Source organism: Desmodus rotundus, chromosome 9 (genome assembly GCF_022682495.2).
Source record: "Desmodus rotundus isolate HL8 chromosome 9, HLdesRot8A.1, whole genome shotgun sequence".
In the NCBI taxonomy this organism is placed as follows: domain Eukaryota; kingdom Metazoa; phylum Chordata; class Mammalia; order Chiroptera; family Phyllostomidae; genus Desmodus; species Desmodus rotundus.
This window is the reverse complement of record NC_071395.1, coordinates 81,819,779-81,840,106: the sequence shown is the minus strand read 5'-3', so window position 1 is coordinate 81,840,106 and position 20,328 is coordinate 81,819,779. Positions and strand designations below refer to the sequence as shown.

At 41.4% G+C, this 20,328-nt stretch overlaps 1 protein-coding gene across 2 annotated transcripts in view; it reads left to right on the top strand.

Annotated features, from left to right (window-relative positions):
• The window catches only part of MYO1D (myosin ID), a 310,477-nt gene that overhangs the window by 59,513 nt on the left and 230,636 nt on the right, over positions 1-20,328 (top strand). For both annotated transcript variants that reach the window (XM_053911384.1, XM_024564798.4), the window contains exon 2: positions 20,006-20,214. In XM_053911384.1, the coding sequence (XP_053767359.1) occupies positions 20,006-20,214 (209 nt within the window). The remainder of the gene's footprint in view (positions 1-20,005; positions 20,215-20,328) is intronic.

Sequence of the window (20,328 nt, the reverse complement as noted above, 5' to 3'; positions counted from 1 at the left end):
AAAAAAAATGACAACAACATTAGCCCTACAGTGTGAACGAGTCAAAATTATACCTATTTTTTGTCAGATTGACAAAAATAGATATATTTTTGGCGTGCCGCAGAATTTTAGCAATTAGTTTATGTGTGCCATGAGATGAGAAAGGCTGAAAACCGCTGCCTTAGCACGGTGTCTAGCACAGTGAACACTTCTTGGGTAAATGAGTAGTGGTAGGGTGTGTATGAACCCAGTCTTTTAAAATTTGTCTATGAAGTGATATTTGAGGATGTACTAAGAAAGACTGAAGTCAGTGCCAGGATATCTTTCCAAATATTGAGAAATCGTCAGCGCTGAAGACCATTTACAGGGGAAATGATTAAATTGTGGATATATTTTAAAGGTTGAACTAATAGAATTTGCTGATGGATGTGAATGACTCCATGCTTATAAATTTTAGTTGCTTGGTGAAATTGTTCATGAAAAGATAATGTCACAGTGATGGTTAAGGTCATTGTGAAGATTAAATGACATATTATACATATGAAGTTCCTGTCTAGCTTGATGCTTGGCATTTTGTCGGTACTCAATAAATACGATTTTCCTATCGGTTGGTGACTTAGTACATTGTTAAGACAAAGCTCAACACAGTAGAACATGCTGCTCCTAAGCAAAACTGTGCGGCAGGCGAAGTTGGTGTCCAGCCTCTACCTGCACATTGGCAGTCCCTCCCTTGTCCTGTACAGAACCTGCAGGCTGTCTTGGGGTCAGGACCTCTCCCCTGACTGGGGCTACCCTCTACTTGTTTCTCCAGCTCCCTGTGTTTCAGGGTTTGTTACTGTTATGCTTCGTTCTTTTCCTCCATTTGAAGCTGCTCTTTTCTTTATTCCCTTTAGAAATTCTGTGGTTTGTCTCTGCTTCTCTGAATATTGCTATTCATGGCCCCACTGTTTCCTCTACCTGTGATGGTAACATAACCTAACGAGTGTTTCCTCTGTGGTCAGCCTGCTGGGTTTAAACTGCGGCGCTACCACCCCAACCAACCTTTGGAACCCTTGGCAAGTTACTGTACCTGCCTAGTCCTCATTCCTGCCATACGTCAAATGGGAATGGAAACTGTTAGGTCGTGAGGATAAAAGAGGGGATTCTTTCAGTACATTTGGAATGGTGCGTGGCACATAAAAGGCACCAAATAATCGTTAGCCATCATTATAATCCTACCTGGTGACTTCAGCTGCTCTTCTGTGACTCTGAACATCAGCCCTATACTGATTCTTGAATCTCCACACTCCTCTGCTCTTACCTGCTCTTTGATCCTGTTTCTACTTGGATGTCTCACCATAAACTCTAACTCACTATTCAGAATAAGCTTATCAGCTCTTCTCTGTAGCAGTATGCTTTGACTACAGGTCACAGAAAACCCAAATAAAAGTGGCTTAAACAACAAGAGAAGTTATCTCTCTGACAAACAGAAGTCTAGAGGCAGGATGGATCTGAGTTTGCATAATCCAAGGGCTCAGTCATGTCCTCAAGGACCCAGCTAACTTCCCACCCAGCTCCTTCCCACCCACCGGCTCAGCATTTTGACTTGGCCTTTCAGGCCACCTCCCCTCACCTCAAGATGAAAATTAAGGCACCGTGTGCATATGACAACATTTTAGAAGAATTTCCCCCTCATCTTCACACAGATCCAGGAAGCTTTCCTAATCTGATCAAGGGGATCAAAATTCCCAATTTTAGCTTAGACTAGCCAAGATCCTTCTTTGCAAACCCTTGCAGCCACATCAGTCTCCTTGTCGTTTCCTGGTCATCCCCTCTGCCCACTGGCACACCACTGCTCTTGCTTCGTCCTGCCTGGCCTTCACACCTTCACCCATTACTCAGCCCATTTCCACTGCTGTTAGGTGGGGAGGAAGCACTAACTAGTTTTGGCCTGCCTTTGGGGCAGCTCGATCACTGTGAATTTGTTTGCAAATACTACAGAGATTATTAATTGGACAGTTATAGTTAGACCTTTTCTATTAAGATAATGCAAAAGGCCTGTGCAAATATTAGCAGTTGTTACTACTACCGAGCACAGAAACAGAGCGTGAACGCCTGTTATTTTAAAAACAGCCCTAGAGGGGTATGGGAAGGAGGCACTCTAACTGAGAGGCAATTTAGAAATATCTCTCACCCTAAATATAATACTTATGTGCATGTGCATATACATACTCATACTTACATATACACAGAAGAGGTATAAGTTTTGCATGTGTACCTTTAACTCTCTCAGGACATAGGAAATTGATAGTGTATGTTACAGTCAGAGGAAAACACTGGAAGCTGTGGGATAGGGTGTAAGGGAGACTTTCACTGCATTCCTTTGTCTGCCTTTTGAATTTTGGTCATTGACATACTACTTACTAATATACTATCCCGTACCTAACAGTTCTACTTCAAGAAACTTATCCCACACAAATATTTGTATATATAGCACAATTGCATGTATAATTATGTTAATGATAGCACTGCAGTAACAACGATAGCTTTGGTCATAACAAAACTACAAGCAACCTAAAAGTTCGTCAGTAGAGGCTAGTCCTTCCTTCAATTATAACTTACCCGTGTTGTTGTTTAGAAAAATGAGATGTGCAGATATGCTGGCAGGGAAAGATTGCTGAATTAGGGTCGTGTCGTTTATGCTGCAGTCACAAAACACTGTCAAGTCTCAGTGGCTTCATGTAACAAAGGGTTATATGTCTCACGTGAACTGCGTGAGTCTGGGCAGCGCCTGAGCCCTCGGACCGCTCCAATGGTGTGGGTCTGCCATCTCAGACACAGCGCTTCCTCAGTCGCCGACGCACTGTGCGCGCCAGCTTTTCGGTGCTTGGCCAAGGAGTGTGTGTGTCCCACGGCCCATTATAACGTGGCCCTGGTAACTAATGACATGGCCCTGCCGAACTGCAAGAAGGGGTTGAAATGTGGGGGAACATATGGAACATTCGGGGTACAAACCCTCATTGCCATATTAGTTCAAGTATTGAAAAAAGCAACGTGTATAGGTCCAGTTTACATGGTGTATGTATGTGTGTGCATATGTGTGCATGTATGTGCATGTAATTTCGTTATTTAAAACACATATACATGCATGGAGTTTAGGCACATAAGGTTGTCAGAAAGGCTATATAAGAAGTTATTAACAATAGGGACCTCTGAGAGTGAGACTAAGGCTACCCTCCTTGACTTTTTTTTTACCATAATTTTTAATATTTTTGGCCTAGCAATAAGTTGTTTACCTTAGAATTGATGTATATTTTTGTGTTGTTTTCAGTCTGGTTTAAGTTGACTCCATGAAATCCTTCGTGAAAAAATTCAATTTTGAGAAATCTGAATTATATAACTAATAATTTTCCTTAAATGAAATTAATTTATAGTTCTACTATGTATATGTATATGTAATAATGTATATGTAATATGCATAGAGTAGAGAGAATGGGAAAATCCACGGGCATTTATACTTCCTTATGTTGCTTAGTTAAGCCTTCCTTACATGTTGCCAGTGTTATAAAATGGGAAATGCCATTCACCATTTACTCTGAACCACTCCTTTCCTGAATACGCTGGAACTAAAGGGTAGGCAAAGAAATAAGCAGTTCATTCATAGTGAACAAGCAAGGAACTGACTAGTATCGCCTTGGAAAGGCAAACACCCAAGAGCTATAAAAATACAGTAACAGATGATATAATCCTTACTCCTAAGAGAAATATCTAAAAGTACATTAATCTCTTTAGACATTCAAATACGAAGGTTCACTTTTACAAGTTAATGTACTCTTTTTACAAAGCCAGACATTCTAATTTACAAATTGGATATATATTAAATATACATTAAAAATACATTTAAATTCTAATCGAAAAACAAACAGCATTGCCCTTGGGTGTGGTGGTATAAGGTTACTTTGATAATCACGTTCTTCTGTCTCTCATCCAACCCTCAGAGGATAAATGTCATCCCTAAAGTTGCACAGAGCCTGAAAAGAAGGATGTGGTTTGAGCTCTTACGTCTCTCTGGGAGAGTCTCTAGCACCCCAAGAGAGAGATGCAGCCTCAGAAATAGCTCCTCCTGGGTGAGGTCCAAGGCTGAGGGTTCTTTGGAGCGAGCCCAGCTCTGACCTTAATGTCCTTATGGGCTGCCGGGACCAGGGTTCAACTGTCCTGTAAATGTTAGCTTTTTAAGTTAGTCCTTTTTCTCTGAAAGAATTCTTTTGATTTTGAGGTTGTCTGTTTGTATTTTGTGTGGTAATGCTGTCTCGTTTTGATGGTTTAATTGTTTTATTAGTCATCTCTGCCAATAACACACCTCATCATTAGTTTTAACTGCAAAACCAGGTTATTAACTGTAAAAACTGTAAATTCCCAATGTATGAGGGAATCATACCTTCAAGTGAAACCTACTACAAACTCGTTGGGTCTTTATTGCTCTGGAACTGCTTCTATCACCATAATTTGGTTCATACAAGTGCTACCTTGAAAAAAATGTGTCTTTTCTGGACAAAAATGTCTGTTAAGCTTGGTTTGGGAAGGGAGCATTAAGTTAAAAGTTGGATTAAAAATAAATAGTACAAGTTTTACTTTTCTAGCATAGCTAGGAGTTTTAAACTATAAATTTAAAAACAGACCATATTGAAATTTAAATGATTGTAAACATAAGTAATAAAAATAAGTGCTTATATTTTCTGTAGTTTTCATGTACTTTTGAGTTAGAGCTGATAAACGATTCTTGATTATTGCACATTGTAACATGGTCCTGCTGTGTGTGACTAATACCCAGTTTGTACCACACAGAACCTCACCATGAGAGTTTAACAGTGTCCAGAGTGGTTTACACTTTGTTGAATGAAATGAGTTCACTGATCTCGCTCTTGGCTGTCACTATAATGTCCAATTGCCATAGAAGTTTCTCAGTTTCTAAGTGCTCTCTATTTCCATACTCGTCATGGCCAAGCAGCAAACAATTTGCAGACTGGAACACTTGGAGTAACACTGTTCTAAGAACTATTGGAGAATATAAAGAAACATGGAAACCCTTGAAATATTAAATAACAGTAAAAAATTCAGTAGCTTGAAGGGCAATAGAAGAGATACCCCAGTGCAGCATCCTATGAGTTGACAAGTTGTAGAGGTTAGCATGCTTAACGTCTAGCGGAGTGGGAGAGACCATTCGGGCAAGACAGAGAGAGGTGTCGTGGAGAGCCTCCCAGAGAACTGAGAGTGGCATTGCAATGATCTCTTAAAGGAAGGTATCTGTTTCAAAAGATAAATTGGATCCATTTTATTTTATGAATAACTGTAGTATCTTGATTAATTGACGAATTGTCCTGTAAGCCAAAAATAAACAAACATTAGTCATACTGATTAGTAATATATAAATACTGATTTTACTACATAAATCTTAAGGTCAGCCTTTGACTACAAAGGGAACTTCCTTGCTTGTTTTTTTCTTTCTTATCTTATTTTTCAATTACAGTTTATATTCAGTGTTATTTTGTATTAGTTTCAGGATACAGTGTAACAGTTAGACAGTCATATACTTTACAAAGTGTTCCCCTGATATTTCCAGTGCCCACCTGGTACTGCTTCTGTACTTTCTTAAAAAATTAAAAAGAAAGTCCTTGTTCTTTTGACTCATTGCCAGTTTCTTGGTGATTATTGTGTTTGAGCCAGATTCTTCGTAAGTAGGAATATTCAGTAAGGCTCCTTCAAAAAGTTCTGTTTTACAGATGTTGCTTTGTAATATGGGACCGGGCCTTGCCAGCTCCATCTTCCTTTTTCATGTGTACTGTGTAGTTTAGATCACTTCACTTCCTTTGCAAGAAAACGACGGGAGGATCCCAGGGCTGGGTTATTGTTTTACAGTGTCTGTTTCCTATTTAGGGTATTAGAACTTTCTATTAGTCATCACCAGATATTAAATGGGAATTACTATTACTAGTGTTTGATGAGCTGTGTACAAGTTACAGATGAATATATATATATTTTTGCCTAGTATTATTATTTTTAAACAGTCCCACTTTAAATTAGGATAGTATCTTTTAAAAATCCACTATTTCTAGCTTCTCTTGAAAAATCAGACGTTCTGGCACAACTTGGTCCACATTCCAAAACGAGAATTATGTATTAGACATTTTAAACAAGCTACCCCTTCACATAGGACACATGCTTGTCCAGCCCCCACCGCGTACTAGGGACTTACTTCCTGTCTACTTATCGCATCTGTCTTGCTGGCCCAGCTTCCATACATAGCTTGGTTTGGTTACTGGACTTGTGTGTAATGGCATGTTTGACCCACCAAATCTAAAACCACGCCAAACCGAACCTTTCAGCTTTACCGGCACTGTCAGTTACCTTCCTACCTTGAATTATGTATCATTTAAAGAACAAAATGATATATCATTCTGTGGCTGAAATAAACGAGCTGATCCCAGATTATTATAATTTGTATAAATAAAATAGTGTGTGTGTATATTTCTGTGTGCATGTGCCTACATTTATATGTGAGAATAAGACAAATATGTTCAAACTCATGTAAGTGAAGGCTACTTAGGAGTTTTTTAATGCTCTTCTTGACTTTTATGTTTGTAATTATTTCAATATAAAAATATTTTTAAAAGTCAAAGCCAAATCTCAACCACAGATTGTCAAGAGTAAAAAAGATTTTTCTTCCCTAAATGATTAATCTTTTAGTCAGAATTTGAGGAAAGGGAACATTTAAAGCCAACCTAATTGATACCATGTCTTACAAATTGTTTCCCAGAAAAAAATATTTTCTAGCAGATATTAAGACTAAAACTTAGAAGAATATTTTTGTATGCATTTACAACCAAAACAATTGGCCTCTGCCTCTGATGGTTAGTGCCCTGACATAAGAAAGCACTCAAAGCATGTAAATGGATGTGTTGCTGCCTCCCTGCATCCAAAGAAGGACCTTATTAGCAGACTGTATACATATTTGCTGATGTGTAGGCATCCACATATTAGATATTTTTTAAAAGCAGCCACGTTGTCCACAGATCTGACCTGTCTGGTCATGTGCGGTGATGGATTTATGTCAGTGCAGCCCCACACTTGGGTAGCCCAGGGTATGCATCTCCTAGAAGGCTGGAAGAGAAAGGCTGTCGTCCACACACCCACAGAGGACAAAGATAAATCCTGGTCAACAACACCACTCATTCTCTTTATTCTTGCAGATGAGCAAACCTGCTTGTCCCAGTTCTGGATGGTAGAAGCCCCTCTCATCTAGCTGCAGTCCTTTTGACATGTCCCTGTCATTCTTTGAGAACCTTCTTATTTTCTGGCTCAGTACAAGTCCAGGCTCAACATCGTACGCTTTCCCTGCCCCAGTGATGAAATCAGCCATTTCTCCAAAAAGCCTTTTTTCAGCCTTGGTGTGGGATGTAGAAATCAAGATCTGGGTAATAGGTGTGGTCGTTGCTACTGCTGTGTCACTGCTTTTGGACTTCGTCAGCACAGTTGTGGGGGAGGGGGCAGGGGAGAAATGCACACACACATATACTTGGGTGTTTCTACTTCTTTGTCTGTTTATAGTAAGTATCATGAGTTCATATTGATATCCCTCATCTCAATCCAATATCACGAGGTTTCGTTTAGCCTTCTCCCTTCCATACTTGTCATTTCCTTGTGCTGCAGTAAGGAGCCTGGCTCCCATCATCCTCCGCATATTTACGTATCTTCTTAATCCTTCTGTGTGTAACTGATTTCTCCGCCCTGCGGGCCACCTCCTCGGCCCCTGCCCTGCTGGACACCCTGGCCGCAGCCGCGGAGTCCTTACCCTGGCCCCGCCACACCAGTGGACTAAGCCAGCTGGATCCTCAGCCCTGGCTCTGCCAAATACACTGGCCAAGCTGGCCAAATCCTTGACTTTTTAAACTTAGACAAATTATAAGCAAAAATTTGAGACAAAGCATTTCCTGAAATTATAAAATAAGAATATTAATAGTTTAAGCTATTTAATTACATGGTTTAGTTTCAGTTCTTATTCAGCGAGGACAATGGAACTGATTTAAGTAAAAATTTGGAAATACCAGTATTTATAAGTAGGCTTACATTTTCTTTTACTTTTTCAAATGTAATATTATCAGACATGCAGAGTGTAGAGAAACTGTTTACTGCTTAAATGAGCATGGCTGAACTCAAGGACAACTGCCTTCTGAGGGCAACCAACGCTTTTCTTAACGGTCGATGGAATTTGGAATTCCCACTCACAGTTGGGGCAACACTTAAACAAAAACAAATATCATAGTGTCTTGTTGGATTGGCAGCCCATCCACTTACATAAATTCTCGGTTTGATCTAGCCATAAAAATGATTTAATTTTTAGTTCCTGCTTTAGGAACTAAAAAAAAAAAAAATAGGGAAAATTATTTGTTTTTTCCATTTCCTGATGTATTTGATCTGTTTTTAGTTTTTGACTCTTTCCTTTGCCACCACATTCTTATTCTCTTAGTTCACTTCCTGATGTCTGGTATTCCTGAGTATAGACAACACTTAGTTGTTTTCACAAGTGGAGAAGGACTGGCTGGATAAAGCAGAGTAGTGGATTATCATGTTTGTCTTTGGAATGTGTTGATTTTTGAAATTGAATATGGGCCCATTTAATACTTGGAGATTTGGTTTTTAATGAAATTCTTAATGGTTCCAGGTCCCTCCTCCCTTAGTAAAAATTCCTGTGGACCCAACAGCACCAGGAATAAGTAATAATAAAAAAAGAAGTCTGGCTCACAGTTTCTTAGAAAACTTAATTACAAAGTAACAGGGATAAGCTGTAAAACACAGCACCTGAAATATCATGTTAAGATGAAAATTCTGCAGAGTAGTCTAGGTTGATGTCTTTCACCTTTTTTATATCCCCGTTAAATCCCTCCAAATTCAGCTGCTTCCTTTCCACCGTAACAACTCACAATGAATAGCCATTATTGAGGGGCCCCAGGAGCAGTGGCAGCTGAGCACAAAAGACTTAGGAGGCTTTGGTAAAGTTAAAAATGGCAAAGTTTTATTCAAGGGTCCTAGGGTTTGCAAATTGGAAACACTGCCGGGTGTTCTAAAGAAAAAAAATTGAGAGTTCTTATAGTAAAAAGTACATTTTCGAGAAGACTCAGTCCTGCATTTTTCACCTCTGCATCGGTCTGAGATGGTGATCTTCCAGATGACCAGTGGTCTGGATAATGCCATCACGTGGTTTGTGCATGCAAACATTCTCTCCTGAGTCCTTCACATGAACATTCTTTCCTAAAATCTTCAGAGTCATCTGTAGGATTCACATATGTCTCTAGGCATGGATGCGCTGAAAAGTCCAAAAGTGTAAATTCCCAGGTTCGTTAAAGCAGGAATAGAATCATATCCTCATGCCTCAACCTACTTGATTTTATTTTAGCAGCTTGACTGTATCAACTCCGTTTTATTTCTTCCCCCTCTCCCAGCAGCTTTTGGTAGGTCACCCGGGGAGTTGTTGGCATCAGAGGCATGACAGCACCACCAGATTGGCACTGTAGACGCTCTTCATGCCTGCAGACACTCCCAGCATTGGACTGCTACTCGTGCCAGGGTAAACTTCCTCCTTCCCCCAGGGCTGCTGTCCACAGTCCAAAAGCAAGGCCCCCGAAATGACATGAATTCTACGCTGCTGATAGGGGAAAAGAAGTTAACCCCTCACTTTACTTTAGACACAGGGAGGTTATTTAAAAAAAAACAAAAACAAAAAAACAAAAAACAACCTTTACATGAGGAAATGTGGCCTTAATGGGTATTACAGACTTCTGACAAGGAAAGCCAAGGAGAACCAGCTGACAAAGTTTCTGGCCATTCAGTTGTTCATTCTGTAAATACTTTTGCTGCTCAATTCTACGGTGGCCCAACAGAAACAACAGCCAGACATGTAACTTAGGAGCATCTGGAGACTCTCCAGTTTTCCCTACCCTTACACAACCCCCTCCGTAGTAGACGTAGATCTCCCTCCAAGGCCAGTGAAAGCTTTGCTTTGTAATTCAGATGTCTCCAAGGTTTTTGGTTAAATGTACCATGGTAGTTTTCTTCTTACCTGTAACTGGGTGTGTGATACCCACAAAAGAAGGTTTTGGAAGATTTTCTATTAATATTTCATAAATGTAATTAGCAACACACGTGAAAAACACCTGAGATAGTTCTTGGCACAGTAGGTACACAGTAAATATCAGTTCAGTGTGACTTTGTTTATTGAACTTACAAACAGGTGTTGTCATAGTCACTGGAGTGGAAATCGTTCATTCACTTGACTGCTTAACCATTTATTTCTCTTCAGTGTCTCCTGCAACAACTGCCACTCAGCTTGTACCCAAAAGCTTCCCGTCTGGTTGCCCCAAGACTCAATAACACCTGGGAAAACTTTGCTTTAAATATATCAAAGCCTTTACATGTTATGAAAATTGGGATAAGGAACTACAGTTTCTAAAAAGTGATGTAGTGCACCGATTAGACTTTCTGTCATTTATTAAGTTAGGCATAGTTGTTAAAAAAAAAAAAAGTGACAGTGTGTACCTGTCAGGCTTCCTTGTCACCCAGAGAGCCCCAGGGAGTGGAATATCTAAGCACAGTGTAAGGTAAAAAAGGCTTCCTGCCAGTATAAATAGGAGGTGGGGTGGGGTAAGAATCCTAAATTTATCCTACTGAGTTTCAGCCCTCAGAAAACTGTGGGATTATTTGTTTTTGAAAGTGCTCAGTACAGTAGTATAAGTGATTTATAGTATTATTTAAAAAGCATAACGGTTATAAATTCACATGATTGTGCATTCCTGTCAAAGGATTTTCTGACACCAGTCCAGGTATCCTGCATTTTCCTGAGCAGTATTGATTTATAAATAGACTAAGTCCTTGGTTAGGGCAAAAGGCAGTTAACTACTTCCCTAGGCATGCCAAGTGGCCAAATGGTTACTGTAATTGGAAATCATCTTTGCAATGAAATGGATGGAAAGGAGTAAACATAGGAGTTGAGCCCTATGTTGGAGAAATTATAGATATTACTTGTTCATCAGAAGAGAAAATACAGCATCATGTTATTAATAGGAAAGTTTCATTCTTATGTTTTGGTCTAAATCTTGGTGCCTGTCATTATCAGGCACTCAGCAGTTCATTGATCAATAATGCTATTGTGATTGACTCATAGACTGACATTGTAAAATATATAACATCTTCATTGTGGTTTGTTACTAATTTTAAATGCATATGAATATTTAAACTCTATCTATTGGTCTGAGGATCTATAGCTTCTAAGGACTCTTACAGTCCCTTATAGTGGTTTAACTGTGGTCCAGTTCATCAACCTCTGTATTTCCTCCGTTAGAATTTTAGCAAAATCATTCAGTCAGTTAAATGATTACATACTGTTTAAAAGCTATAGGGTAACAAATGATGACCGGAAGAATTTGCGTTCCATGTATGGTTTGGGTAAGCTATAAACCTTTTATAATCTCATGAAAAGGACAGCTTTTCTTGCCAGATCAAAACAGCACCGTTTCAGGATTCATTTGTTGAACTTATGGGTGCTCTCACCTAACAATGATTCTCTACCTAGTGTGGAAATGTCCTCACACCAGCCTTAGAGAAACTCATTTGTCGTCAAGTGACGGGGTGACTGAGTGCCCTGTGCGTGCCCAACATCCTTCTTACAGTGACAGACTTGAAATTTGGATGAACCCTTTTCAGAAGCCCCAGCAGACAAAACAGCAAAATCTGGAAAGCAGTCTATTTACAGATGTCAACCCAGCCTGCTGGATCTGTGGGCATGATCTGCTATTCCATATCTGAGAGATTACTTTCTGTATGTTGAGACTTACCTTATTTTCATTGACATGGACTGTGAAGCGTCCCGTTTCCTTTTGCCACGTGAATGAGTTGTGGTCATTGATAAAAGTAGCTTTCATAGTCAAGGGATTTATCTAGACAGTGTTCCAAGAGCTAGTCTTTTAAAATTTTCAAACCACATTGCCTGGGACCTTAGTATAAAGGCCCTTATGGGGGGAGTGTTGTGTTTGCTTCTACTGTTTCCTTACACCAGGGATGTGTAGTCACTGAGTAACATGATCAAATTCACATGATCAAATTCAGTTGCTAAAAAAATTTAAAATAGAACCCAGATCTATGTCCTATCTCTTTAAAATCTTTTCCTTGCTTTTCAGCTCCATGTGGTCTTCCTGCAGCATTTGCCCACTTTGATGGATGAGGATTTCTGGTTTCCTTCTCTGTGTTTGCTCTCCTCTGTGTTTTTCCCTTCGTGTCCAAGGGATCAGGTTTAATTAGACAATGAGAGAAAGAAAAGTCAAAGACAGCTTTACTTGGGTAGCTCTCAGGTGAGTGAGACTCAGCGTAGCCTGCCTAAATCACAGCTCCTCTTAGACTTTTCTTCTGCTGTCCCTGTTCTCAGTGAACAGCTTCGTGGTCTGCTCCATTGCTCTTGTGAGAAGCCCGACACCTCCCGCTTTCTCACCTCTCACATCCTGGAAGTTACCCTGTCTCATCAGTGGTGTTCATCTCTTAAACCCTGCCTGCTTCTCGTCTCCACTGCTCTGTCACCAGGTACTCAGTCCTTTCCACCCTGCGATTAGAAGGGGCTTGCAGAAAAGCAAATGGGATCAATACTTAAAACCCTGCCCTTGAAATAAAGTCCAAAACCCCAGCAAGGCCTCTTGCGCATTCTAGCAGCCCCCCTCGCACCCCGTGCCATCTGTGCTGCAGTGCGGTCACATCGTTCCGCTCTGGCTCCTCCAGCCCCTGTACCCACCTCCACCGGGACAGTGCATGCTCTGTCGCCCCTTCCTGGAGCCCCCACTGAGCGTCTGTCCTTCTCATCACCCTGCATTACGGTGGAGACGGCTCTCTGCCTGTCCATTCCTCTACCGGTGGCTCCTAGCACAGGGCTTGGAACGTGGGCCCTAATAACTGTTTATTGAATGAATGAACAAGTGAACACAAATAAAATTAAAGACAGCAGTAAGAACATTTCAAGTTAATGTGTTTCTCCGAAGGCATGCCTCACTAAATACTAGAAATGTGCTTTGAGAAAGCAGTCCTTATCTTAAAATGCATTTATCAAAAATAGATTTTTTTTTCCATTGCAAAAATACATTTTAAAAAAGTAAATTTAGCTAGGCGTCTCCTGACCACACTTGCTGGTTTGGTACCTGTGAGCTGCTCACGGGAAGAGATGTTGCTCTAGAGAAGAAAACTAAGACATGAGCTCAGGGCGTCCGTGAAGCCGCTGCCACGCCCCTAACTAGTTTCTGACGCCCTGCAGGAAGCCTAAAGGGTGTTGTGGAGAAAGAGTGGGCTTTAGAGGATCCTTATGAACTCCTAGAAGACTGCTTGCCGGACAGGGGCCAAGTGGGATCGCAATTCATCTGCTAACAAAAGTGACCCTTGCTGTGAAGATAAACAACAGGGCACAGATGCAATGCAACGTGCTGCACCCTGGGACCCGAGTGGGGAAGGCGCTTCCCGCTGTTCAGACAGCCCGCAGTGTTGTTCGTAATGAAACTAGGACTCCATACCCTTGCACTCGCACCTCACGCCAGCAGTGTGCCGAGTGCTCGGAGGAGGGTCGTTTCTTAGAACAGTCCTGTGAGGTAGATCCTTGTACTGTCCCCCTTTTCAGATGGAGTGACTAGCACACAGAACGTTGTCCACCTGAAACTAATAAATATTGTGTGTCAACTGTAATTGAGAAATAAGCTTTAAAAAAGAAAGTGGGGCACGGAAAGGTTAAGTAGCTTACATATAGTCATCGAGCTGCTGAGTGCTCACTGCCGTGAAGTGTCGGGGTGCCCTTTCTGAAGGCACCCGTTCCTCTGCTGGGGCGGGACCAGGGGCACCTGCGTGCCACCCTGGTGGGCTGTGGTGGTGCTTTTCCAGCGTTGTCTTCCAAGGGTGAGTACGTTAATAAAAGTTCAAAATAAACCAGCCTCTTCCAGGTGCTCTTAAGGCAGCCTAAGCCTAGAAGTGCCCAGAGCTGCCTGTGTGGAGATTGTGTAATCACATAAATAGTTCAGATGTCAAGTAACTTAATTTCTAGGATGTTGCCTTTGCACCCTCCCATTTCTGAAGCTGGGTTGGGTATCATTTCTCTAAGCTTCCTTAGCATCCTTCTTATCTTTGTTAGTCTTCAATCTTTTATGAAACAGTGTGATAGTGTGTGTGTAAGAGACAGGGAGGGAGATATGAAGGAAAGGAAGGTGAATGAGAGTAAGAGGGGAAAGACATAGAAATAGGCAAATTTTAAACCATCTATCATAAACTATGGGAAACAAACTACACGGCGCTGCCTGCTCACGCAGACCTCTGAACACAGTAACACCATGCCTTACTCTTCTCCATAGCCCGGGCTCCTGGCACAGTGCCCGGCCCTTATTAGTTACTCAGATGTCTATGAATACACACAATCAGTATCTAGCAGAGCTAGGATTCAAACCCAGCGCTGCGGGGCTGTGGGCCTCTAAAGCTCATACTCTTTCTGGTGCGTAATCCCTGCCCATCTCAGGAACGCACAGAGTAACAAAGGGGATAAAACAGATTGAGTGCATCACAGGGACACTGTGATTTTGCCAGAAGCAGCCGAAACAAGATGCCTTCAGCCTTGGGAGAGATTCTCATCTAAGAACTGGGGAAGGTGAACTGAAACTTACTGAAAGTTGGCAGCAAGCTAAAGAGCACTGCAGAAGTTTGGGGCATCGGTAAAGAAGGGTCAAAGTTCTGTGTACTTTGAAAGTAAAACTGCCTTTCAAAAGGGGCCAGCATTGTTGGTTAAAAAACCCACACCCAGGAAACAGAAACTCACATTGGTGGAACTGTAAATTGCTACAACCTCTTTGGAGAATACTTTGACAATAAGTCATAAGTTTAAATTACACTTGTCCTTTGAGCCAGCAGCTTTAATTCTAGAAATGTATCCTACAGGCGTACATGCACACACGCACAGAGAAATACACACCATTTATTATATTCATAGTTGCATTGCTCATAGTTAACAAAATACTGGTCGCAGCCTAAATGTCCTTCCCATGAAGATTGATCATATTACTGTATATTCACCCATAAAGTTAAATACTCTGCAGGCATTTAAAAATGAGGTTATTCTCTATTCACTTCCATGAAACTATCTCAAGATATGCACTTTAATTAGAGAAAAAGGCACTTATGTAAAAAGCTGTATGTATGTGTATGCATGTGGGCAAATAAACTGTTTCTAGAAGAGCCCACAGGAAACGGATGAGGGCAGCTGTGGGGAAGATGAGACGAGTACTTGTCACTGTCATTTATATCTTTGAACCTGTTACTCTGTGTGGCCTATTCAAAAGTAGTAAAAAGTTAAACCTAGTATATAAAGAAGCTTGGAAATTGGATGTTTATTAACCACTTTTAATTTTGATGTAATTTCAAATTTACGGAAACATTGCAAGAATACTACAAGAAACTCCCTGGGAGCGTGCATCACATTTAGCTGCTGTGTCTCTGATTTCTTATCATCTGCAATATTATTCCTTGCTGGAATAATATTTCTCATAATACGGAATGTTAACAGCCTTTCTCTGTTTTCTTGACTGCAAAATTTCCCAGTTATGTTGTTGACTGTCCTTTACTTTAGGTTTGTCCTGTGTTTCCCCCGACTGGATTCAGGTTCTGTGTTTCTGGCAGACACCGCAGCTGTGCCTGTTGTGTCCTCCTCTCTGCCTCCTGCCGGACGCACGCCCTGCGCTTGTCAGGTTCTCAGCCCTGGGCTGTCGGAGGTGAGCTCTTTCCTTCAGGGCACACGCAGACGCTGTCAGGGCATTTTGAGCCCCTGAGCTCATCCTTTACTTCACCACGTTCTCCAGCAACCTGCGGAGCCACCAGCCAACCTCCTGCATTTGTTAGTTCTCCAGAAGTGTTCTGAAGTGCCATCCACACAGCCACCCAGCTCCCGGCTTCCTACACGAGGTTGATAAGAGTACCCACCGCACATATTTACGTGTCTCTGCTGCCAGGTCGCACCTTGGGCTCTACGTGCTCTCTCCGCAACTGGAAATAGTCCGTGGTGGTTGTGTTTTCTTTTAAATAAACATTTCGGAATTCCTGTTCTTTGGAAAGACTGTTGTCCTCCAAAGGCATTTTTACATTTTCTCTATTGCTGCTCATTAATTGAAAAAATGTTTAGAACCTCATTCATTCAGAAGCCAATAGAAAACATCTGGCTCGTTTAACAAGTATTTTTGAACTTCCTAAAGAAATTGTTAAAAATCAATTGCTGTTCAGCTGTTTTAACTATTGGGGGGGTTGAAAGGAACTGTCTGAACAGAGCCAATACCAGAGGACTGGCGTCAGAGGTGGAGTGTCAAGATCGGCTTCCAGAGGGGCTGATACTTGGGCTTTGAAGGAGTGAGAACCTGCCAGGCAGGGGGGGAAGAAGAGACCAGGTGGGGGACGGGTGTTCTAGGCAGAGTGAACCCCGTGAGCAAACCGTAATGTCTTGGTGCTCTTGGGAACTGCAAGTCACTCACCAATGGGGACGTGAGGGTGACGTACAAAGAAGCGGGGGGGGGGGGGGGGGGGGGGTGTTGATGGGTAATTAGCAGAGTCAAGTGAGCAGAACCTCAAGGCCAGAACACAGTGGCCTTGTGCCCTCCTGTGCAATGTGCATTCTACTCTTTGGGGTTCCTCATTGAAGGGGTGTGTTGTGATAATCTGTGCCACCACAGTACGTGTTTTTATTATCTTACTTATCATACTGTGTCGTTACTATTTATTTAGAGTACTTCCCTGTTCTTTTTCTTCCTTTGATTCCCAGAGCCAGGCCCAGTGTCTGGCACAAAGTAGGTATTAAACAAATATTTGAGGAACAGATCATAAAAGTTTGTTACAAAAGGACTGCACACTGAGGTGGGGGTTGTAGAAATTCCTTCTTTGGTCTCTTGTAAGAGATGGTATCATCCCGTTTGTTTTCTAGGATAATTATAGCAATTCCTCCTGCAGACAAACCGAGCAGGTGACCCGACCGCATTACCTCAGTGCCTGTGGCTTCATACCCGGAGGCTTCCCAAAGCCGTGGGAAGTCTTGGATCGGTGTTAATGCATATACTGGCACCATCTAGTGGTGATTTTAAGCCTAACAAAATTAAAGTTTCATCTTTGATTACCAATTTCAAATGAGCTTCTAACGTTTTGTAAATTGCTGAAGCTTTGTATTTAATATTGTATTTTGTTGCATCTTTGCCACTCTTTCCAAGCTAATAATTATGCATTTGATAATTTTATTCATGTATTTTAATTGTGTTGTACAACCATGATGCCTAGAACTTGTGATGAACAAAATAATCCTATTTGAAATAAAATGGAATTTCAGAGAAAATACATAATTGGACAGACCTGGACTCTTAGAACAACATTCTAATCTCCTATGTTATTTGCTGTTCCTCTTAGTCACCAAGTTCCAGACTTATGAGGTCATTTTTTCCCTAATATCCTCCTTTTCTTCCCCGCCCCCCTCTGTTTTGACAGCGTTTTTAAAACTAAAGCTTGCTGTTCTTTTAATTTTTATCCTTGAAGACACCTGTAGAGCAGGTCATGCAAATTTGAAGGTTAAGCTAGAAAGGCTTGGGTAGTGAACCTTAGCTTGTTACTACTTTTGTGTGTCGTACAACATGGGCCGTGTCGTAGAACATGGGCCGTGTTGTAGAACATGGGTCGTGTCGTAGAACATGGGTTGTGTCGTGGAACACGAGTCGTGCCATGGAACATGGGCCATACATGAGTTGCATCATAGAACATGTGTAGTGTCGGAACATGAGTCATGTCATGGAACATGGGTTGTGTCGTGAAACATGAGTCGTGTTGTAGAACATGGGTCGTGTCGTGGAACATGGATCGTGTTGTAGAACATGGGTCGTGTCGTAGAACATGGGTCATGTCATAGAACGTGGGTTGTGTCGTAGAACATGGGTCGTGTTGTAGAACATGAGTCGTATAGAACGTGAATTGTGTCGTAGAACATGGGTCGTGTCGTAGAACATGAGTCTTGTAGAACATGGGTCGTGTCGTAGAACATGAGTCATACATGAATTGTGTCGTAGAACATGGGTTGTGCAGACATTTGCTTGTGGCTGCCAGTTGACAGACGGTTGAGGCAGGGAAGCAGATTATAATCATTGAATGAATTCCTTGTGTGTAGGGATTGCTGTGATTTAAGTAGCAATGTTAATAAAATAAAAGCATTTATTAAAAATCTCCTTCCTGCAGAGCATAATTGGAAACATAAAATTAATTGCCTTTTTTAAAGGACTTACTCAGTGCCAGGGGGAGAGAGGGGTATGATAATTATCACCATCTTACAGATGAAGAAACTGAAGCGCGTGGGAGGTTAAGTAGCTTTCACAAGGTCTCTCTGCTATTAAGTCTGCTCCGTGAGCACGTGAGCATTCAGAACTAGATGCGAAGGACTCCAGTCCGTGCTTGTAGCAATGTATAAGCTTGCTGTCTAACAATAAGAGGATGCGTAGGAAAGCCACCGCGGTAAAAAACGCACAGAAAACCTGAAAGTGGTTAATGGCTCCTATTTAAACATATACTAACTACTTGATGAAAATCTTGGTTTTAATTTATTTTTGACATTATCAACATCTGTTTGTTTCTGTTCCTAATTATAGCCACAGCCTTTATTCCAGCGTGAAGGAGTCTAAGGGGGTTTTTTTGTCTTAAGGTTCCAAATGCTTAGTTACTCCCACTACGCTGGCCCCACAACAAGAGTGCTTAGAGACATGACAGCTGTGCATGTCAGCATTTTGTCTGTCCGGCAGTCCCTGCATTCGGCTTTGGAAGTGACCTATCTGTGGCTCTGGGCCGGTGAAGTGTGATGGTGGTGACCGCTTGTCCATTTGGGTGTTGTTGGCCTAGCTCTGGTTCACATATGTTTATATATGTGGGTTAATACGTAATAGTAGATACATATGGGCTTTCTAAATTTAAACTTTTTTCTGTAAATATGACACAAAATTTTGTGCAATCACAGTCATATCACGGATGCTGGGCATTGTCTTCCCTTTGTTGCTATGGCCTCCTTCCAACTACCCGCATGACCTTCCTCCTCCTCACCCTACTGTATGCATAAAAGGGTACACAAAGCATAGCATGTCGTCTTCAATATTCTCCCATATTTAGGGAACCATTTATAAACTATATCCGTGTACCATTGTATATACTAATTATGTATGGGGCGGCTTTTTAGCCTTCTATAGTAAAAAGGTGGGATCATATTATACATACTTTTAAAAATACATATACCTTGCAAGCAGCTCACCCATTCCTGGCAGTCTACCCTGCAGAAATGAAAGCACTGATTTGTAAGATTGTGTGTCAAGAGTGCTTTCTACAGTGTTACTCAAAATAGCAGGAAGGAAGGGGGATGGTTCAATAAATAACAATGTATCTACACCATGGAGTTTTAGGCAGTCATTTAAAAAATGAATTGGACTTATGCCACAAGTGTCTCCTCTACCATCCCTTCTGTTATGGATTTTACTGTTTTTATTCCTTTACTGACATTTTAGTGGGGTTTCAAGAGGGAAAAGAAATAAATGTGTCTGGACCTTTTTTCATACAATCGAAAGTCCAGCTAAGTAGATTCAAGAACTGTTTTGAGTTCTATTTCTTTTCTTCCTAGAGCTCTTAGGTTGTCTTCAACTGTTCTCCCCACTTCTTACCCCTCTATGTTTTGAAATAAGAAATCCCCAGCCTTCAAAAAATTAAGTTCTTTCTTCTTTCTTGACTTTTAACCCCTTCTGGCCTTTTCTAACAGCAGCATCTCAGCTCAGCCTCAAACATTGTCTCTAAACGTACACTCAGAACCAGTGAAATGTCAATTCAGAAATTGTTCCTGTGACGTTTGGATGTTCTGGGAGATAAGAGACTCATAGAAAAGAAACAGCATTTCTGTATAACCCCAGCTACTTCTTCCCTTTCTTTTGCTTCTAAACAGATTTGAAAAGGGGCGTATCTACACATTCATCGGAGAAGTGGTCGTTTCCGTGAATCCGTACAGGTTACTGAACATCTACGGGAGGGAGACGATTGAGCAGTATAAGGGACGTGAGCTGTACGAGAGGCCGCCTCATCTTTTTGCTGTCGCCGATGCTGCCTACAAGGCCATGAAGAGGCGGTCAAAAGACACGTGTATTGTGATATCAGGTATGGGGTGGGGAGGGGCCAGTCTCTGCCCCTGTACTTCCGGGGACAGAATGTATTTAACTTCTTAGGTACTTAAGGATCCAAATGCTTCATTAGACCTTTTTTTGAAGTTAG